The following is a 23,825-nucleotide window of genomic DNA, read 5'->3' on the forward strand; positions in this document are numbered from 1 at the left end:
GGGGACATAGAGGTTGCCTCTGTCCAAGGTTGGATCCGCCATGCTAGGAGATACTTCCCTCGATGTTTGGCAAGAGAAAACGTATCTTGTGATGTGGACGAAGTATTGTGGCCAGACCCAGAAGAGGTGAAGCGTAGCTTAGCACTGGTGACTGACCCCCCCCTACCAATTCCTGGACTGCCCCCCGGGACCCCACACACACAATTGTATTCTTTACTGTATTCTAAAGAATATACTGTTGGTTTACATATGTTTATGGTTTTGTTGTATGCTACTGTATACAACAGTAATGTTTGGCCTAATAAATATTCTCTGTTTCTACATTGCATTGGTGTTTACAGTGTACTTGTTACCCCTCTCAGCAGATTACTTTCACTGTAGAACATTGTATTGGTGTTTACAGTGTACTTGTTACCCCTCTACGCAGATTACTTTCACTGTAGAACATTGTATTGGTGTTTACAGTGTACTTGTTACCCCTCTCAGCAGATTACTTTCACTGTAGAACATTGTATTGGTGTTTACAGTGTACTTGTTACCCCTCACAGCAGATTACTTTCACTGTAGAACATTGCATTAGTGTTTACAGTGTACTTGTTACCCCTCTCAGCAGATTACTTTCACTGTAGAACATTGTATTGGTGTTTACAGTGTACTTGTTACCCCTCTCAGCAGATGACTTTCACTGTAGAACATTGCATTAGTGTTTACAGTGTACTTGTTACCCCTCTCAGCAGATTACTTTCACTGTAGAACATTGCATTAGTGTTTACAGTGTACTTGTTACCCCTCTCAGCAGATTACTTTCACTGTAGAACATTGTATTAGTGTTTACAGTGTACTTGTTACCCCTCTCAGCAGATGACTTTCACTGTAGAACATTGTATTGGTGTTTACAGTGTACTTGTTACCCCTCTCAGCAGATTACTTTCACTGTAGAACATTGTATTGGTGTTTACAGTGTACTTGTTACCCCTCTCAGCAGATTACTTTCACTGTAGAACATTGTATTGGTGTTTACAGTGTACTTGTTACCCCTCTCAGCAGATTACTTTCACTGTAGAACATTGTATTGGTGTTTACAGTGTACTTGTTACCCCTCTCAGCAGATTACTTTCACTGTAGAACATTGTATTGGTGTTTACAGTGTACTTGTTACCCCTCTCAGCAGATTACTTTCACTCTAGAACATTGTATTGGTGTTTACAGTGTACTTGTTACCCCTCTCAGCAGATTACTTTCACTGTAGAACATTGTATTGGTGTTTACAGTGTACTTGTTACCCCTCTCAGCAGATTACTTTCACTGTAGAACATTACATTGGTGTTTACAGTGTACTTGTTACCCCTCTCAGCAGATTACTTTCACTGTAGAACATTGTATTGGTGTTTACAGTGTACTTGTTACCCCTCTCAGCAGATTACTTTCACTGTAGAACATTGTATTGGTGTTTACAGTGTACTTGTTACCCCTCTCAGCAGATTACTTTCACTGTAGAACATTGTATTGGTGTTTACAGTGTACTTGTTACCCCTCTCAGCAGATTACTTTCACTGTAGAACATTGTATTGGTGTTTACAGTGTACTTGTTACCCCTCTCAGCAGATTACTTTCACTGTAGAACATTGTATTGGTGTTTACAGTGTACTTGTTACCCCTCTCAGCAGATTACTTTCACTGTAGAACATTACATTGGTGTTTAAAGTGTACTTGTTACCCCTCTCAGCAGATTACTTTCACTGTAGAACATTGTATTGGTGTTTACAGTGTACTTGTTACCCCTCTCAGCAGATTACTTTCACTGTAGAACATTGTATTGGTGTTTACAGTGTACTTGTTACCCCTCACAGCAGATTACTTTCACTGTAGAACATTGTATTGGTGTTTACAGTGTACTTGTTACCCCTCTCAGCAGATTACTTTCACTGTAGAACATTGTATTGGTGTTTACAGTGTACTTGTTACCCCTCTCAGCAGATTACTTTCACTGTAGAACATTGTATTGGTGTTTACAGTGTACTTGTTACCCCTCTCAGCAGATGACTTTCACTGTAGAACATTGTATTGAAATGTAGATATAAGCCTATGAAAGACCAAAGAGCTTTAGATTTAGAACAACAGTGTTTACATGGTATATCCAAAAATGTACTATTATGAAAGCAGTGTTTGCCATTTGATGCCAATGCTTCATTCTGACATGTGTTTATGGCATTTTGTGTGTGCAGTTTTGGGAATTGTGTGTAGAGTTTTGAAAAAAGGAGACAGTTTTGAAAAACGTGTTTAAGCAGTTGGAAAAAAACTGTAAATAATTTTGGCCCTCAATCTACACACAATACCCCATAATGACAAAGCAAAAACAATGTTTTTAGAAATGTTGTAATCTAACAAAATGTGGAAAAAATGAATGGGTCTGAATACTTTAGCGAATGCTCTGTACATAGCTACCTCAATTACCTCGTACTCCTGCAGCTCACGTTGACTAAGTTAAGCCGCCTACATATTTCTGTACTGAATTAAATATTACCACTACTTTTTAAAAATCATGTCTATCTTTATTTCTCAAACACAATAGCAATTTGTTGTCTTTTAATAATTTAACACAGTCTTAACACCGAACAAACTTTGTACTTTTGTAAACACTTAAAAATAGGGCAGGCCTGTTGTTACCCCATATCCCAGCGATAATGCCTTGCATTACGCCAGGGAAGAAATACTTCCAATTGCTCAACTTGCCTTTGGCTCCACCATTGTCTCAACTTACCCGATGGCCATTGACACTCCTTACCCCAAGGCACACATTTAGACTATATTAGCCCACACAGCTATACGTTGTTTATTTTATTTATTTCACCTATAATTAACCAGGTAGGCTAGTTGAGAACACCTTTATTTAACCAGGTAGGCTAGTTGAGAACACCTTTATTTAACCAGGTAGGCTAGTTGAGAACAAGTTCTCATTTGCAACTGTGACCTGGCCAAGATAAAGCATAGCAGTGTGAACAGACAACACAGAGTTACACATGGAGTAAACAATTAACAAGTCAATAACCAGTACAGTATGCACATTCATGCTAGGTTTAGGACCTAATATTAAAACGTATAGAGACCCCAACTGATGTATAGAACAATCTTAAAATGATCTACTTTACATTAATTTCACTGAAAATCTGTTTTTTCACCCAACTCCTTCTCAGGCTCAATGAGATGATGACCTCTTCCTAAATGTTTGGTCAAATGATTACTAATTGTATGTATGGTTTCCTAGAAACAACTTATCCTTTTGGCTCAACTTGACCCACTCTCCCCTACTGAAAAAAACGGTGCAAATGCAAAGTTTGGATCTGTACAGTTCCTGTAAATGTGTTTTTGTGCAATTTTCTGTGGAAATGATTACGAGTAGTCATTGTGCATTAAGGTCTATGGTTTGTTAAACTTTGAACAGAAATGTTTTTTGTTTGTTAATACATTTTAAAGTGAAAACTCTGTTACCATGGAATTTCCCCCTATTGAGATGAATCTGACATTTGTTATAATGTTGTTGAGATTTGTCAGCATGTCTAATACAGAGATCTAGTGCCATCCTCTGGACACAGAGAGAACATGCCGGTATCAAGCTTTTGCAAAAAGATATACGCATGACTCATAAAAGAGAAAAACATCAAAAGATCATGTCACAACTAGAGGGCCTACTGTAACAATAAGGTTTGTGCCATGAAAATGCCTCTCAAATGAAGGGATGGATTGTCATTCACATTCAACAATTTTTTTTAATCTTAAGTATTTCTAATATAAAATATTTTTCCCCCAGACTTGTCTCTTGTGATGGACATTTCTCCTTGTGGTTACTGAGATATCAGAGATACTTTTGAGGAGATAGGAAATAGGAACTCCATTTGTATTAATCGTATTAAATGCCCATTGTGCACGTTGCCCTGCGTCGTCAATGGGCCGCACGGTGCATTCTGGGCGATACTGGGACAAGGAGAGCGTCATCCGCAATGAGAGGCGAGACCATGTGAGGATCTGACTTGGTGAATAGAGAGAAGAGGAGAGGGCCTAGAACCAAGCCCTAGGGGACACAGTTAAATAAAGACTAAGTAAGTAAGACTCCAGTAGTGACAGTACGTGGTGCAGACACAGATCCTCTCCAGGTCACCTGGTAGGAGCGGCCTGCCAGGTTGGATGCAATCCAAAAGTGTGCAGAGCCTGAGACGCCCAGACCTGAGAGGGTGGAGAGGAGGATCTGATGGTTCACGGTGTCTGAAGGCAGCAGATAGAACTAGGAGGATGAGAACAGAGGGGAGAGAGTTAGTTTTCGCAGAGCGGTGAGCCTCCGTGACACAGAGAAGAACAGTCTCCATTGAGTGACTTGTCTTGAACTGGTTAGGGTCAAGAAGATCGTTCTGAGAGAGATAACGAGAAAGTTGATCAGAGACTGCATGCTCAAATGTTTTGAAAATAAGAGAGGGGATACTGGTCTATAGTTTTTGACGTAGGACGGGTCGAGGGGAGCGAGTAGTGGAAGAGAGAGAGCGAAAATTGCGATTGCGCTTGACCATCTGGGTAGGGGCTGAGTGTTTAGGGTTGGAGGAAAGGGAGACAGAAAAGGAAACAAAGTAGTGATCAGAGACCTGGAGGGGGGTTTGCGGTGAGATTAGTAGGTGAGCAGCCTCTAGTAAAGATTAGGTCAAGCATTATTGCCTGCCTTGTGAGTTGGAGGGGATTGGAAAAGGGTGAGGTCAAGCGTATTGCCTGACTGGTGAGTTGGAGGGGATTGGGAAAGGGTGAGGTCAAGCGTATTGCCTGCCTGGTGAGTTGGAGGGGACTGGGAAAGGGTGAGTTCAAGCGTATTGCCTGCCTGGTGAGTTGGAGGGGATTGGGAAAGGGTGAGGTCAAGCGTATTGCCTGCCTGGTGAGTGGGAGGGGACTGGGAAAGGGTGACGTCAAGCGTATTGCCTGCCTGGTGAGTTGGAGGGGACTGGGAAAGGGTGAGTTCAAGCGTATTGCCTGCCTGGTGAGTTGGAGGGGATTGGGAAAGGGTGAGGTCAAGCGTATTGCCTGCCTGGTGAGTGGGAGGGGACTGGGAAAGGGTGAGGTCAAGCGTATTGCCTGACTGGTGAGTTGGAGGGGATTGGGAAAGGGTGAGGTCAAGCGTATTGCCTGCCTGGTGAGTTGGAGGGGACTGGGAAAGGGTGAGGTCAAGCGTATTGCCTGCCTGGTGAGTTGGAGGGGACTGGGAAAGGGTGAGGTCAAGCGTATTGCCTGCCTGGTGAGTTGCAGGGGACTGGGAAAGGGTGAGGTCAAACGTATTGCCTGCCTGGTGAGTTGGAGGGGACTGGGAAAGGGTGAGGTCAAAAGAGGCGAGGGGAAAGAAAGAGTTGGAAAGAAATTAATCGAAGGCAGACTTCAAAGAGCGGTGAGCAATCAGGAAATGAGCTTATCAAGGTGTCAAGCTCATTAAGGAACTCTCCAAGGGCACCTGGTGACCGATAGATGACAATAATGTTAAGCTTGAGCGGACAAGTGACAGTGACAGCATGGAATTCAAATGAGGAGATGGACAGGTGAGAGAAGGAGAAAAGAGAATTCCATATGGGTTGTGCACCCCCCCAAAGTGCTGAATTCAAACGCTGCCAGAGAACAGGAATTCCATATGGGTTGTGCACCCCCCCCCCAAAGTGCTGAATTCACGTTGAATGACACATCTGATCAATGAGAAGATTTGAAATAGACAGGATGGTGACGAACACATTGTTGCATAAATAATTAGAATTATAACATTATATCATATCTACTCATGGTTAAATGGACGCACACGTGACTCAACAACTTGACTAGGCCATCTACCCTTTTCCCTCTCTTTTTTGGAAACTCACATGATGCGCAAAGACGGGTGTCGGGGGGGGGGTGATTGACCAACATAAGGCTTGTCAGCCATTGCCTTAAAGGCGCAGGGCCTTTTTTTACAGCACATATTTAACCAGCGCCAGAGATGGAAGTGGAAACAAGACATCTCACTCGCTCCTTTTTTCTGGTTCATATACAGTCAATGAACTAAGCAGACCAGACCCAGCTGCTAATGCATTGGTGCCAATGGGAGAGCCGGAACTGTGACCATTTTTCAACGGAAAATGGCCTGCATTATTTATCCACCATGTTTGACCAGCACTACGGACAACACTACACCAATCACACATCTGTCCTCCACATCCACTACACACAGTATGGTCTTTGCCCTGTTGGTATTGTGTAGCAAATACATTCTGGGGGCAATTGCCTGGTTCTTGTGAATAAACTCTCATGCATCAAACTGATTCTGTGATTAGTTGTTCCCAAATAGTAGGCTAACATCTGCATAGGCTTACTTAGTTCATCTGGACACCAATGGAGAATACAGTAGGCACATTTGAAAACAGCACCCGCGCTGTTTCCAGATTATGCCACTAGATGTCATACAACCCTTATTACAGGGTTTATGTGAATTGGAGAGAGTTATACGCTACTCCTGCAAGTCCATGATGATGATGCTATGCTCTGTTCCAATGAAAATAGTGGAATCCTCTGATTTAAAAAAAAAAAAAAAAACGTCTGGTCTTCAAGCAGATTTGGATGCTGTCATTCGTCATTTGGCACGCGCGTAACATCAGTTTTTATTCATGGCAATGGCATAAAAATAATTGACAACCTTGCCTTGAGAATTGTGCGTCATCTGAAACGCCACTAGACTGGCAGATATTCTAGCTCGGACGGTATCAAATTGGACCGTTAGACGCATATGGCGTTAACAAATTCATTAGCCAATCAATCTGTAGCGCACAGTGGTTCAACCGGAATGACCGCTGGGTTCTAGGCGACTAACCAATCAAAGACCTTCTTAAGTGTTGGGCGAGATGCGCGTATTTACAGTCTTCTAATAGCGTTGGCATAAAACTAGTGTTGGACAAGTCGTGTATGTATCAGAAGGGCGATGCCAGGGATAACCAGGTATAATTTAGTGGATGATGCACAGGATTTGAGGATCCCAATGCACAACGAGGCGGCATTTCAGCATGGGGTCTGCTTCGAGGCAAAGGTAATGTTACATAGGCTATGAACTACAGTAGCGGCTCATCCATAAGGGTCTATAGTGTACGGATGCGCGCTGACTATATAATGAATTGATATCCAAAATTATATTTTTCCAAAATGTTATGACAATGTAAATGATGATAGCTAGATTGAATTTTTTGTTATTTCATTTGAATTGTGCCCTAATATTACACTCAACAGTGTTGATTGAATTCTGATTGCACTGTATTAAATGTTACAGTGTGCTTGTCGAAATGTATTCATGAATGTATTATCCCATGCCAATTTATCAAATCCATATAGACCTCCAGTAGCCTACCCTTACAATGTATTCAGAATGTACAGTGAAGTCCATTTGACAAGAAACACATGAGAACAGAGTAAGAGTTCAAGAATACTTCAGTTACTAATGACAAATGTCATAACTGTGTAAATATTATAGTACATTGGCAGTCTGGAAGTGGGTCGTCCGAACAGCCGAATGGAGATAGTGGCTGCAATGAGAAGGATACGGGTAAGATGCTTCAATGATCACTTTACCAATTATCTAGTTACCTGTGGGGCATAATATTTCATGTTTTTCTCTCCCTTCCAGTAATGATACTTTCTCCATATTAGGAATATTTAAATGTCTTAAAGATAAATAAAAAAAAACTTGGACTGTGTGTGTGTGTGTGTGTGTGTGTGTGTGTGTGTGTGTGTGTGTGTGTGTGTGTGTGTGTGCGTGTGCGTGTGTGTGCTTGTATGGCATGCATGTCCAATATATTTTTAAGAGATTCATATTCTACTCTCTCACATTGGTATGGTATCTGCATATTGAACTGACCTACATCTACATATCAAATATTGCAAATCAATCATTGTATTCTAAGGTTGTAAGACTATAATCTCAGTCTAAACCAACCATCTCTTCTAATCCTATCAAACCAATCCTAACCATCTCTCTATAAGGAGATATCTTTCTTAATCTTAAAACCAATATCCTTAACCATCTCTTTAAGAGGCGTCCTCTCCGCTGGAGAGATGAGAAAGAGATGGCGATGGTGTCTGGCATTAATGGATACTGCAGTGGGCCAGAGTATTACAGTGTTACGGAGAGGATTTAACTGCTGCAGAGTCAGCTGGGAGAGCCAAATGCTACATTTAACCAAGCCATGCCGCCGGGTCTGTGTGACACAGAGGTCAGTGTCTCTGTTTCACACAGAGGCTGGCCACTTCCTCAATGACGTCCAGAGAGAGACAACTCTTATAAGGAGGAAAGTGATGGGGGATATTTTTTTAGTGAACATACAGATGTGGGATTTAAATTCGATCACTTTTTTGTTGCTTTGAATTTTCCTGAACAGCAGGACATGCAAACTTGTCGTGTATTTGAGGTAAAAAAGGCTTCTTGTCACGGCTGTTGAAGGAGGAGGACCAAGGTGCAGCGTTGTGAGCGTACATATTCCTTTATTTAGAATAAAGACCCCAAACAAAACAATAAACACTACAAAACAAACCATGAAGCTAAAGGCTATGTGCCATAAACAAAGTCAACTTCTCACCAAGAAAGGAGGGAAAAAGGGCTACCTAAGTATGGCTCCCAATCAGAGACACCGATAGACAGCTGTCCCTGATTGAGAACCATACCCGGCCAAAACATAGAAATACAAAATCATAGATAACAAAACATAGAATGCCCACCCCAAATCACACTCTGACCAAACCAAATAGAGACATTAAAAGGCTCTCTAATGTCAGGGCATGACACTTCTAAAGTTTGTAATTTAGAATTTTACATTTCAGACTTGACTTGCCTTTACGAAAAATGTATCAACCCCTACAAAATATCCATGAATTATAATCCACATAATAATTCACATTTCCTGTTGCTGCAGGATTATTTTCCTGCTGTAGCAAACTGGCTCAAATTAAGATCCTACTGTAACGATCGTCATAATGGGTAGACCAAGGCGCAGCGTGATTTGGGTTCATCATATTTATTTTAAATGTGAACCAGCAACAAAACAATGAAGAGAAACAAACGAACGTACAGCCTTGTAGGGCTCAAAAGCAACAATACAAAAACAAGATCCCACAAACAACAGGTGGGAAAAGGCTGCCTAAATATGATCCCCAATCAGAGACAACGATAGACAGCTGCCTCTGATTGGGAACCATACCAGGCCAACATAGAAATACAAAATCTAGACTACACAGAAATAATCATTTAGAACACCTACCCCCCCTCCCCCCCCAGTCATGCCCTGACCTTCTCCACCATAGAAAAATAAAGGCTTTCTATGGTCAGGACGTGACACCTACATTTTAGTGGGCGATTATAATATGGTTGTAAGTACCTCAATGGACGGTAAAAGAAATCACACTACAAACTATCACCCTCATGCACTTAAGGAAATTACGAATATGTAATATATTGGATATATTGGAACTAGTGGATATCTGGAGGTTTAAATATCCTGACCTAGTGAGATATACACGGCGGAGGCTCAATCAAGCTAGTCGTCTTGACTGCTTTCTAATGTCATTCTCACTGGCACCAAAAGTTTTAAAAAGTGTAGATAGGGGACCGAATGTGGTCGGACCATCAAATAATTGGTATAAACATTACTCTTGCAGAATTTCCGCGAGGATATTGGACATTTAATCAAAGCCTACTGGATGACAAATTATTTTAACCATGACAGAATAATATTTACTGACTTTTTCCTACATTACATAGGTACAGCAGATCCCCATATTGTATGGGACACTTTTAAATGTGCCTTTAGAGGCCATGCAACTCAGTACCCATGTAACGGAAGTACTCATCTTTATTAAAACCAAAACAATGTCGGTCAAAAGAGTTCATACTAAAAAAGGAAATAGAGGAACTAACAGTAGAGATACAGTAGTTACCAATAATAACTGTAAAAGAGGCACAGAATGAATTAGAGGAAAAACTAAAATAAATGGACAAACTTATTCAAGAAAGTGTAGTATAGTGTAATACATTATTAATATAAAGCAAACTAGATGGAATATAGTGAAAAATGCACCAAATTTAGTTTTTAATTTACGACATGGAATCCTCATCCATGATTCACCTAACCATATTTTGAAAGAGGAAGCAAAGTACTTTAAACATCTGTTTTAATTTCAGTCTCCTCCATTTCCACTAACTGAAGTTAATTGTAAGGATTTTTTTAGTGTAAAAAAATTGTGTAAAATTAACAGCTATACAGAAAGACACATGTGAAGGCCCAATTACAGAGGAGTAACTTCTAGATGCAATTAAAGTATTCAAGTCTGGGAAAACTCCAGGGCTGGATAGCATACCAGTTGAGGTACAGTACCAGTCAAAAGTCTGGACACACCTACTCATTCCAGGATTTTTTTCTTCTTTTTATTTTCACTATTTTCTACATTGTACAAATAATATTGAAGACATCAAAACTATGAAATAACACATATGGAATCATGTAGCAAACAAAAAAGTGTTAAACAAATCAAGGTAGCCAGTCTTTGCCTTGATGACAGCTTTGCATAATCCTAGCATTCGCTCAACCAACTTTGTGAAGTAGTCACCTGGAATGCATTTCAATTAACAGGTGTGCTTTGTTAAAAGTTAATTTGTGGAATTCCTTTCCTTCTTAATAATTTTGAGCCAATCAGTTGTGTTGTTACAAGGTAGGGGTGGTATACAGAAGATAGCCCTATTTGGTAAAAGACCAAGTCCATATTATGGCAAGAATAGCTCAAATAAGCAAAGACAAACGACAGTCCATTATTACTTTAAGACATGAAGGTCAGTCAATCCGGAACATTTCAAGAACTTTGAAAGTTTCTTCAAGTGGCATCGCAAAAACCATCAAGCGGTATGATGAAACTGTCTCTCATGAGGACCGCCACAGGAAAGGAAGACCTAGAGTTACCTCTGCTGCAGAGGATAAGTTCATCAGAGTTAACTGCACCTCAGATTGCAGATTGAGTGAAGATTTTTGGTTTTTGGTTCCAACTGCCTTGTCTTTGTGAGACACTGGGTAGGTGAACGGATGATCTCTTCATGTGTGGTTCCCATCGTGTAGCATGGAGTTTGGAGGTGTGATGTTGTGGGGGTGTTTTGCTGGTGACACTGTCCGTCATTTTTTTATTCTAAGTCAGTAATGGAATTGGGCCCAACAAGTGTTTATTGAAGTTGTCCTTATTGGATCAGAGGAAAATCAGTGTCCTCTGGGACCATAATGGAATTGGGCCCAACAAGTGTTTATTGAAGTTGTCCTTATTGGATCAGAGGAAAATCAGTGTCCTCTGGGACCATAATGGAATTGGGCCCAACAAGTGTTTATTGAAGTCGTCCTTATTGGATCAGAGGAAAATCAGTGTCCTCTGGGACCATAATGGAATTGGGCCCAACAAGTGTTTATTGAAGTCGTCCTTATTGGATCAGAGGAAAATCAGTGTCCTCTGGGATCATAATGGAATTGGGCTCAACGAGCGTTTACTGTTTATCAAAGTCGTCCTTCTTGGGCCAAGTTCCCTTGTTGGTGTACAGTGGAGTACATGGCCTACTCTACTTTATGGCGGAAAAGTTAGCCTGGTCCCAGATCTCTTTGTGCTGCCGACTCCTACGTTCATTTTTGTCAAGACAGCGTATACATATCTGAAACCGGGCTTGTAAAGACTGCATCAGCTCAGACAAAAAAACACCACATCCATTCTTCAGGCATTGCTGCCTTCCAAATCCCATACAATAGCATGAAGAGAGAGGGGAATAGCCAGTTTGCTTTATTCTCTCTTTCTAGGCTACGAGAGGCAGAGCTTTGTTGATGCACATGAAAATAATGAGAACCGTCCTTTTTATGTTCTCCCTCATTTCCCACTGTCAGGTGTGTAGCCCCCGTTTCTATAGGGCTGTGGGTGTGTAGCCCCCGTTTCTATAGGGCTGTGGGTGTGTAGCCCCCGTTTCTATAGGGCTGTGTGTGTAGCCCCCGTTTCTATAGGGCTGTGGGTGTGTAGCCCCCGTTTCTATAGGGCTGTGGGTGTGTAGCCCCCGTTTCTATAGGGCTGTGTGTGTGTAGCCCCCGTTTCTATAGGGCTGTGGGTGTGTAGCCCCCGTTTCAATAGGGCTGTGGGTGTGTAGCCCCCGTTTCTATAGGGCTGTGTGTGTGTAGCCCCCGTTTCTATAGGGCTGTGGGTGTGTAGCCCCCGTTTCTATAGGGCTGTGGGTGTGTAGCCCCCGTTTCTATAGGGCTGTGTGTGTATAGCCCCCGTTTCTATAGGGCTGTGGGTGTGTAGCCCCCGTTTCTATAGGGCTGTGGGTGTGTAGCCCCCGTTTCTATAGGGCTGTGGGTGTGTAGCCCCCGTTTCTATAGGGCTGTGGGTGTGTAGCCCCCGTTTCTATAGGGCTGTGTGTGTGTAGCCCCCGTTTCTATAGGGCTGTGTGTGTGTAGCCCCCGTTTCTATAGGGCTGTGTGTGTGTGTGTAGCCCCAGTTTCTATAGGGCTGTGTGGGGGTGGATGGTGGCGTGAAGCCCCAGTTTCTATAGGGCTGTGTGGGGGTGGATGGTGGTGTGAAGCCCCAGTTTCTATAGGGCTGTGGGGGGGTGGATGGTGGGTGTGTAGCTCCAGTTTCTATAGAGCTATGTGGGGTGGATGGTGGGTGTGTAGCCCCAGTTTCTATAGGGCTGTGTGGGGTGGATGGTGGTGTGTAACCCCAGTTTCTATAGGGCTGTGTGGGGTGGATGGTGGTGTGAAGCCCCAGTTTCTATAGGGCTGTGGGTGTGTAGCCCCAGTTTCTATAGGGCTGTGGGTGTGTAGCCCCCGTTTCTATAGGTCGGTGTGGGGGTGGATGGTGGTGTGAAGCCCCAGTTTCTATAGGGCTGTGTGGGGGTGGATGGTGGTGTGTAGCCCCAGTTTCTATAGGGCTGTGGGTGTGTAGCCCCAGTTTCTATAGGGCTGTGTGGGGTGGATGGTGGTGTGTAGCCCCAGTTTCTATAGGGCTGTGGGTGTGTAGCCCCAGTTTCTATAGGGCTGTGGGTGTGTAGCCCCTGTTTCTGTAGGGGGGTGGGTGTGTAGCCCCCGTTTCTGTAGGGGGGTGTGGGGGTGGATGGTGGTGTGAAGCCCCAGTTTCTATAGGGCTGTGTGGGGGTGGATGGTGGGTGTGTATCTGGTTGTCCATCCCGTCCCTCACCTCAGACTCTGGTATAATACCCTCTTCACACCACTGAACCGATCTGAGCTGAGCCAGGCTGTGCTGTGCTGGCATGGTTACGCATCTCTCTCGGACCAGGTTCCTAACCCGGATCTCCTGTGTACAACAAAACGATCAAATCAAAGCTTATCGGTGGCGTACACAGTTTAGCCGGTGTTATAGCCGGTGTTATAGCCGGTGTTATAGCCGGTGTTATAGCTGGTGTTATAGCCGGTGTTATAGCCGGTGTTATAGCCGGTGTTATAGCCGGTGTTATAGCCGGTGTTATAGCCGGTGCAGCGAAATGCTTATGTTTATGGATCCTAATAATGCTGTGAAATGTCAAGGGAGAACACAAAGAAGAGAAAGAAATCGTAACGACCCTAAATAAACAACCCAAATATCAAATAAAAATGAATTTCTCACGTGCGTCGAATACAACAGTGAAATGCTTACTTACAGGCTCTAACCAATAGTGCAATTTCTAAGTTATTAAAAGGTATTAGGTGAACAATAAATAAGAATAAGATGGCACTGTGACAGTAATCCTGATGCAATCTATGAGTATATACACCAGATGAATATACGCAAGATATGCTAAGAATGATATGTACAGCAGTAGATATACAAAGAATGATATGTACAACAGTAGATATACTAAGAATGATATGTACAGGAGTAGATATACTAAGAATGATATGAACAGCAGTAGATATACTAAGAATGATATATACAGCAGTAGATATACTAAGAATGATATGTCCAGCAGTAGATATACTGAGAATGATATGAACAGCAGTAGATATACTAAGAATGATATGCACAGCAGTAGATATGCTAAGAATGATATGTACAGCAGTAGATATACTAAGAATGATATGAACAGCTGTAGATATACTAAGAATGATATGTACAGCGGTATATATACTAAGAATGATATGTACAGCAGTAGATATACTAAGAATGATATGTACAGCAGTAGATATACTAAGAATGATATGTACAGCAGTAGATATACTAAGAATGATATGTACAGCAGTAGATATACTAAGAATGATATGTACAGCAGTATATATACTAAGAATGATATGTACAGGAGTAGATATACTAAGAATGATATGTACAGCAGTAGATATACTAAGAATGATATGTACAACAGTAGATATACTAAGAATGATATGTACAGCAGTATATATACTAGGAATGATATGAACAGCAGTAGATATACTAAGAATGATATGTACAGCAGTAGATATACTAAGAATGATATGTACAGCAGTATATATACTAAGAATGATATGTACAGCAGTAGATATACTAAGAATGATATGTACAGGAGTAGATATACTAAGAATGATATGAACAGCAGTAGATATACTAGGAATGATATGTACAGCAGTATATATACTAAGAATGATATGTACAGCAGTAGATATACTAAGAATGATATGAACAGCAGTAGATATACTAACAATGATATGTACAGCACTAGATATACTAAGAATGATATGAACAGCAGTAGATATACTAAGAATGATATGAACAGCAGTAGATATACTAAGAATGATATGCACAGCAGTAGATATACTAAGAATGATATGAACAGCAGTAGATATACTAAGAATGATATGTACAGCAGTAGATATACTAAGAATGATATGTACAGCAGTAGATATACTAAGAATGATATGTACAGCAGTAGATATACTAAGAATGATATGTACAGCAGTAGATATACTAAGAATGATATGTACAGCAGTAGATATACTAAGAATGATATGAACAGCAGTAGATATACTAAGAATGATATGTACAGCAGTAGATATACTAAGAATGATATGTACAGCAGTAGATATACTAAGAATGATATGTACAGCAGTAGATATACTAAGAATGATATGTACAGCAGTAGATATACTAAGAATGATATGTACAGCAGTAGATATGTCAGTGAGCTATGTCAAGAGTCCAGTATATGAATAAATATGTTGTGTATATGAAACAGTGTAACTAAAATACAATGGACAGTAGTAGAAATAACAGAATGTACAGAATACAGTATTTAAATACACAGTGTGAAACGGGAAGAGTCCAGTGGTTTTCATTTCTCCATAATATGAGAGCAGCTTTGGCTGTGTGTGTGTGTGTGTGTGTGTGTGTGTGTGTGTGTGTGTGTGTGTGTGTGTACGTGTGTGTGTGTGTGTGTGTGTGTGTGTGTGTGTGTGCGTGCGTGCGTGTGTGCGTGCGTGCGTGCGTGCGTTCTTGTATGTGTGTTTGTAATAGCTTGTTTGTGTGTTTTGTGTGAGTGAGTGAGTGTGCATCACCTGGTAGACGGTTAGTGATGGCTGTTCAACAGTCTGATGGTTAATAGAAGCTGTTTAGTCAGCTTTCTTTTGTCTCTGTTAACCTGTTGAGCTAAAGGCTAACCTAAGTCTTCATGTCTACTGCACTACTCAGGTCAAACTATATTAGTCAGTTAGCACTAAACACATACCGTCAATAGAAAAATAAGACAGGAATGTCATGAAAATAATCATGTGTATTCACTGAATCAGCTGATTCAGAATCCAAACAATCAGAATCAAAACAACTTATAGTCTCTGAACATTATAAATCAAGTCTCTGTTTTAGTTAGTTGTAATGTTCAACTAACTTCAGTCCCCCCCAAAATGAACTAAATATTTCTGACCCCAACATTCTACTCAAACCACGGGTGTATTCACTACACTCTTAGGGAAAAACGGTGCTATCTACAACCTAAAAAGGGTTCTACCTGGAACCAGAAAGGGTTCTCCTATGGAGACAGCCGAAGAACCCTTTTGGAACCATTGTTTTATAAGAGGGTAGGAACCAAAGAGACCTACCTGAATTTGTCCAAAACGTTTTCCGTTGCAAAAACGTTTTTATAGTGTGAAACGTTTTGCAACGGTGTGCGACTAATGAATACACTCCAGCAAGTGACCATGGGTGTGGCTAGGCTACACATCTCAAGGAACCGTGGAACCGTGGGTTACAAATGTAATACACTTTTTTTCATCCCAGTGGGCATTTATTGCTGGTAGGCACAGGATATATTAAAATACAATAATATAGCCAGAAAGACAATACAGTCAATCAGCAATACAGTGAAAACAGTAGTACAGTCCGTGAAATAGTCCATAGTCCGATACTGAAAAGGAGTTAAAAAAATCACCCAATTAGTATAAAAAAACAGTCTGAATATCATTCTATTTTACAGGGAGAGAAAGGCAGCACGACATAGCTTCAAACCTCTGACATGAGAGGATCCTGATTAGGCTTCTGGTTGAAGATCAGAGGTGGAAAAGTGCTCATTTGATAAAAGTCCTCATTTGATCAATTGGACTTCTGAAATATTTCCTAATTTGGGGAAAAACATGTTTCTTTTAGATGTCTGGTCCTGATGTCTGGTTCCTTAGACTACAGTACAGTCAGAGGGAACACTTCTAACAAGTCTAACTAATGAAGGGGAAGGATACAAGTGGTGCACACTACTGAATATTCCTTCATGTCTAATGCACTCTGGGGGGGAACAGGGAACTTTTTTGTTGGAGACTTTACCAACTCTACAGTCTGACTTTGCCACTTTTCTTCAGCCTTTGTGTTGACTCTCAGCAGCAGGTGCTGTCTTGTAGGGATATCAATGCTAAATACTTTAGTACTCACTCCCTGTTAGTACTTACTACCTGTTAGGGACAGATCGAAATTTACTGGGGGAGGGGTGGTCCAAAATAGGGAAGGGTTGTCAAACTTTCTTTTTTTCTTTGGGGAGGGTAGTGTGTTTGTTTTGGTGGACACAGGGAGGGTAGTGTGTTTGTTTTGGTGGACACAGGGAGGGTAGTGTGTTTGTTTTGGTGGACACAGGGAGGGTAGTGTGTTTGTTTTGTTTTGGTGGACACAGGGAGGGTAGTGTGTTTGTTTTGTTTTGGTGGACACAGGGAGGGTAGTGTGTTTGTTTTCTAACAATATAGTGCTTATTTTTGTACAAGATATTTGGAAAGAAAATGTAAGAATTACCGTACCTTCTATACGTCTATATCTGTATTCCAGACACAGTAGCTATCTGACATTAAGAAATATGTGTTGGTGTCGTAGCATGCCACATACAGTCTCTCTACCTCTCTGGGGTTCGGCCAAAGGTCTCTTTCTTTTTTCAAATGTATTTATTAACACCTGTTACAAAACACAAGAAAGTTTAGTGACATTTGGAGATTGCCAAGCCAAGCCTTCGATACTGGGTAAACCTACAAGGTCAAGGTTGACAGTCTATTTATTGTAGTGTTGAAAACGCAAACATCCACGAATAGCACAGAGAGGCGGCTGCCTGTCTACAGTCTTGATATCATTGGCCACTTTAATAAATGGAACACTAGTCACTTTAATAATGTTTACTTATCTCACATTACTCATCTCATATGTTTATACTGTATCCTTCACTATCTATTCTTACTATCTATGGCATCTTAGCCGCTCTGTCGCTGCTCATCCATATATTTTATACTTCTATATTCTCATCTCATTCCTTCACTAGATTGTGTGTGTTAGGTTTGGTTGTGGCATTTGTTAGATATTAGGTTTGTTGTGGAATTGTTAGATATTACCTGTTATCTAGAAGCACAAGCATTTCACGACACTCACAATAACATCTGCTAACCATGTGTGTGTGACCAATACAATTTGATTTGAAGTGACCAATGTCAGTATGCTTTGTTTATTGGTGGTGTAGTACACTGGCACAGAAACCTGTTGGTGGAAAATTCATTGCATATATTTTATATGATTATAAATATGGCATCAAAGTGTTGAAAAACTGATTTCCCCAGAGCTGATCATTGTCGGCAGCTGTCTCTGATGGTTGTGTATTGAAACAGGCAGGTAGAGTGAGCTCGTCTGTGGTGGTCGACGAACCCTCAACCTTCTGGCCCGTAGCCGTGTGTGGTATTGACTGTGCCACAAAATGGCAAAATCGATATCCACGTTTATAAACATAGGGTCGCTACAGTTAGTTTTATTTGTGGTCGTAAACCATATTTTGAGTTAATTCCATGAGGAGGGAAGGTGTTCATTTATTTTATAGTACAAGGGGAGTGTCATGTGGAAATATTTGTAACTTTGGGGAGGGGGGTGTTTTTTTATGACACCGTGAGTTGTCAATTTCGATCTGTCCCTTAGTACTCACTCCCAGTTAGTACTCACTACCTGTTAGTAATCACTACTTGTTAGTACTCACTACCTGTTAGTACTCACTACTTGTTAGTACTCACTACCTGTTAGTACTCACTACTTGTTAGTACTCACTACCTGTTAGTACTCACTACCTGTTAGTACTCACTACTTGGTAGTACTCACTACCTGTTAGTACTCACTACCTGTTAGTACTCACTTCTTGTTAGTACTCACTACTTGTTAGTACTCACTACCTGTTAGTACTCACTACTTATTAGTACTCACTACTTGGTAGTACTCACTACCTGTTAGTACTCACAACCTGTTAGTACTCACTACCTGTTAGTACTCACTACCTGTTAGTACTCACGACCTGTTAGTACTCACTACCTGTTAGTACTCACTACCTGTTACCACTCACAACCTGTTAGTACTCACTCTCAGTTAGTACTCACTACATGTTACTACTACCTACCTGTTAGTACTCACAACCTGTTAGTACTCACTACCTGTTAGTACTCACTGACTGTTAGTACTCACTACCTGTTTGCACTCACTTCTTGTTAGTACTTACTACCTGTTAGTACTGACTCCTTGTTAGTACTCACTCCCTGATAGAACTCACTGCTTGTTAGTACTCACTACCTGTTATTGGTACATGTTTTCATTCCATTACATCAGGTATCTCTGGACAAGGTTGAGGAATTGAAATTTCAGTTTACTTCTTGAATAGGAATGGACACCAAAGTCCATGGTAGTCCATACTGTATAGCGTATAATTGTATGGGTTATTTGACATTCCAATTTCATGAACAAATCTATCTAATTGACCCCCCCCCCCCCCCCCCCCCTCCCCTACAGTATGAATTCAAATTGAAGAACATGAAGAAGAAGAAGGTCAACATCATTGTGTCTGCCGATGGTGTAAGGGTGGTTTTGAGAAAAAAGAAAAAGGTAAGGCCCCTTCGACAGATGACACCCCGATGGAAACAGAATGTCAAAATGTTGTTCTTTATTAGGATTTATTCTATCATTGTATTGGAGACTTTTTCTTAGTCCCCTTCAATTTTACATTGTATGAGTTTGGCTGTCTTGTGTCGTGTCCATAATGCACACTAACATCAATTATTATATTACACTGAAGTCAATGACACATACAGTACATTCGGAAAGAATTCAGACCCCTTGATTCTTTCACATTTTGTTACGTTACAGCCATATTCTACAATGGATTAAATAATAAAAATGTATTCAGCAATCTACATACAATACCCAAAGCAAAAAATCTGTTTTTCAACACTTTGATGCCATATTTATAATCATATAAAATATATGCAATGAAAAGCAAAAAACAGGTTTTTAGAATTGTTTGCAGAAATACCTTATTTACATTTATATCTCTGGGTATTTTTTTTATATAAATTTGCAAACATTTCTAAAAACCTGTTTTTGCATTGTCATTATGGGGTATTGTGTGAAGATTGATGAAGGGAAAAAAACAATTTAATTAATTTTGGAATAAGGCTGTAACGTAACAAAATGTGGAAGTAGTGAAGGAGTCTGAATACTTTCCGAATGCACTGTACATCTACAGTTTCCGCGTGAAGGAAACGTTATGTTATATGTTTTCGACAGTGTGAAGTGTGTAACTGGTCCTTACAGAGGCAAAATAAAAAAAGTAATTTAAAAATGTATCCTAAAATGTAAAAATACAGTGTTCTGATCAACATTCTTTGCATATGGATGCAGAATGTGTTGATTTGCCAAAATATGGAATACCATCATAGCTCTCTGTCCTTCATGGAAGCTGCAAGGTCCTACATATTGAATGTCTGCAGATGGAAAAAAGTTTAAGTCCATATTTATTTTAGGTGAAACACTTCATAAATCTGTCCCTAGGTCATAAGTCATAGCAGTGAATTGCAGCATTGTGTTGTTCTCTGGTTGTGTTCCAGAGGAAAGAGTGTTCATGGGATGACAACACAGTCATGATAACACAAGACCCCATCTATAGGTAAGGGAATGTCAAAGTGTCCTCAAACATAACACTCTTTTTAAAAGTCCAATGCGGCCATTTAAAAAAAAATCTCAATATCAAATCCTTTCTGGAAAATAATAAAGTACCTGCCTGAGATTGTTTTCAATAAAAATGGTCAAAATAGAGAGGTTGGGAAATCTCTTTCCTATTGGTCTATAATCTAATTTACAGGAAGTCTCTATCATAATTTTCACTATTTAATAGTATTATTCCAACCTCACAGTGTGGAGAGGAAATATATATAACACACAGGAAAATCATGTTTTTCACAGTACGGAGCCTTGAAAATGTTTTGGGGGTATTTTTATACATGGATGACTTTTGGTTGAGTAGTTAAAGGCCCAGTAAGGTCAACATTCAGTTTTGTTGATGAAACTAACACTGTAACAGTATGAACATGTGATCAGTGTTATTTCCTAGTAGAAAAAACTATATTTGGGGGGGGGGGGGTACATTTTACCCCATTTTCATGATATCCAATTGGTAGTTACAGTCTTGTCCCATTGCTCCAACTCCCGTACGGACTCGGGATAGGCGAAGGTCGAGAGTCATGCGTCCTCTGAAACATGACCCTAACAAGTCGCACTGCTTGCTTAACCCCGAAGCCAGCCACACCAATGTGTCAATGAAAACATAGTATAGCCTGCGACCGATGTCAGCGTGCATGCACCCGGTCGACACAAGAAGTCGCTAGAGTGCGACGGGACAAGGACATCCCAGCCAGCCAAACCCTCCCCTAACCCAGACAACGCTGGGCCAATTGTGCGCCACCTCATCAGTCTCCCGGTTACATGATTGAACCCAGATCTGTAGTGATGCCTTTAGCACTGCGGTGCAGTGCCTTAGACTGCTGCGCCACACGGGAGGCCCCTGAAAATACAATCTACATAGGACGTTCTAATCAACCGCTTGCATGGGCGGAAGATTTTGGCTTGCCAGGTGACATCACCAGGCAGTAAATTGGTTAGTAGACCAATAACCAAGAGAGTAACAGACAGTTTTCCCCTTCCCCACTCAGACCACTCCCAGACAGTCCTAGAATTGTTTTAAATTGAGAAATAGTTTTTGCTAAAAAAGCTATTTTGGTGAATTTGAATGGAAAACTATTACAGTAAGTTACTTAAATTATTACAGCGAAATGATTTGATATTGATATGAAATGGCTGCATTGGGCCTTTAAATGTGAAATCAATCAAATTCTCATTATCATTACATTTTCCCCGTCTCATTTAGGATTTTCTATGTGTCACATGACGCCCAGGAATTGAAGATCTTCAGTTACATTGCGAGAGATGGACAGAGCAACATGTTCCGTTGTAATGTCTTCAAATCCAAGAGGAAGGTAAGACCTTAGAGATCCTATAATTCTACAGCTCCTTCAGAAAGTATTCACATCGCCTTGACATTTTGTTGTGTTACAAAGTGGGATTAACATGTATTTAATTGGCATTTTGTGTCAACGATCTACATAAAATACTCTGTAATGTCAACGTGGAAGAAAAATTATAAGAAAAATTAAAACTTTTGTAGAACATTTATGAAAAATAAAACACTAATATACAGTATCTTGATTATATAAGTGTTCAACCCCTTGAGTCAATACGTGTTAGAATCACCTTTGGCGGCTGTGAGTCTTTCTAAGAGCTTTGTACACCTAAACCCAGCAAGAAAAGAAATGTCCCTGTCTTTCAAAGATAATTCATAAAAATCCAAATAACTTCACAGATCTTCATTGTAAAGGGTTTAAACACAGTTTCTCATGCTTTTTCAAAGAACCATAAACAATTAATGAACATGCACCTGTGGAACGGTCATTAAGACACTAACAGCTTACAGTTTACAGGTAAGGTCAATTAAGGTCACAGTTATGAAAACTTAGGACACTAAAGAAGCCTTTCTACTGACTCTGGAAATCCCCAAAAGAAGGATGCCCAGGGTCCCTGCTCAACTGTGTGAACGTGCTGCAAGGAGGCATGCTGCAAAGGAGGCATGAGACTGCAGATGTGGCCAGGGCAATAAATTGCCATGTCCATACTGTGAGACACCTAAGACAGCGCTACAGGGAGACAGGACAGACAGCTGAACATCCTCGGAGTGGCAGACCATCCAACACCTACACAGGATCGGTACCTCCGAATATCACACCTGCGGGACAGGTACAGGAGGGCAACAACAACTGCCCGAGTTACACCAAGAACGCACAATCCCTCCATCAGTGCTCAGACTTTCCACAAGAGGATGAGAGAGGCTGGACTGAGGGCTTGTAAGCCTGTTGTAAGGCTACACCGAGGCCTGTACTCTGTACTCTGGAGCGGGATCGATTTGGAGTGGAGGGTCCGTCACGGTCTGTGGCGGTGTGTCACAGAATCATGGTACTGAGCTTGTCATTCCAGGCAATCTCAACAATGTGCGTTACAGGGAAGACATCCTCCTCCCTCATGTGGTACCCTTCCTGCAGGCTCATCCTGACGTGACCCTCCAGCATGACAATGCCACCAGCCATACTGCTCGTTCTGTGTATGATTTCCTGCAAGACAGGAGTGTCAGTGTTCTGCCATGGCCAGCGAAGAGCCCGGAACACAATCCCATTGAGCACGTCTGGGACTTGTTGGATCGGAGGGTGAGGACTGGGGCCATTCCCCCCAGAAATGTCCGGGAACTTGCAGGTGCCTTGGTGGAAGAGCGGGGTAACATCTCACAGCAAGAACTGGCACATCTGGTGCAGTCCATGAGGAGGAGACGCACTGCAGTACTTAATGCAGCTGGTGGCCACACCATATACTGACTGTTACTTTTGATTTTGACCCTCCTTTGTTCAGGGACACATTATTCCATTTCTGTTAGTCACATGTCTGTGGAACTTGTTCAGTTTATGTCTCAGTTGTTGAATCTTGTTATGTTCATACAAATATTTACACATGTTAAGTTTGCTGAAAATTAACACAGTTGACAGTGAGAGGACATTTATTTTTTTGCTGAGTTTAGATTGTACAATATTTGCACATTATTTCTTTAAGTTGTTGGTTGTTGATCATTGCTAGACAACCATTTTCAAGTCTTGCCACAGATTTTCAAGCCGATTTTAGTCAAAACTGTAACAAATAGGCCACTCAGGAACATTCAATGTCGTCTTGGTAAACAACTCCAGTGTATATTTGGTCTTGTATTTTAGGTTATTGTCCTGCTGAAAGGTGAATATGTCTCCCAGTGTCTGTTGAAAAGCAGACTTAACCAAGTTTTCCTCTAGGATTTTGCCTTTGCTAAACTCTATTCTGTTTATTTTTATAATAAAAATCTCCCTAGTACTTGCCGATAACAAGAATACCCATAACATGATGCAGCCACCACCATGCTTGAACATATG

At 41.0% G+C, this 23,825-nt stretch overlaps 1 protein-coding gene across 1 annotated transcript in view; it reads left to right on the top strand.

Moving 5' to 3' along the window:
* The first annotated feature begins 6,622 nt into the window (after nt 1–6,622).
* LOC110508226 (carboxyl-terminal PDZ ligand of neuronal nitric oxide synthase protein) overlaps nt 6,623–23,825 on the top strand; it is a 35,732-nt gene continuing 18,529 nt past the window's right edge. Inside the window, exons 1-5 of the mRNA XM_036966835.1 lie at nt 6,623–7,072; nt 7,511–7,582; nt 19,285–19,377; nt 20,379–20,437; nt 21,695–21,803. Coding sequence (XP_036822730.1) covers nt 6,968–7,072; nt 7,511–7,582; nt 19,285–19,377; nt 20,379–20,437; nt 21,695–21,803 — 438 coding nt within the window. The 5' untranslated portion in view covers nt 6,623–6,967. The remainder of the gene's footprint in view (nt 7,073–7,510; nt 7,583–19,284; nt 19,378–20,378; nt 20,438–21,694; nt 21,804–23,825) is intronic.

This window comes from Oncorhynchus mykiss, chromosome 28, assembly GCF_013265735.2.
Source record: "Oncorhynchus mykiss isolate Arlee chromosome 28, USDA_OmykA_1.1, whole genome shotgun sequence".
Taxonomy (NCBI): Eukaryota; Metazoa; Chordata; class Actinopteri; order Salmoniformes; family Salmonidae; genus Oncorhynchus; species Oncorhynchus mykiss.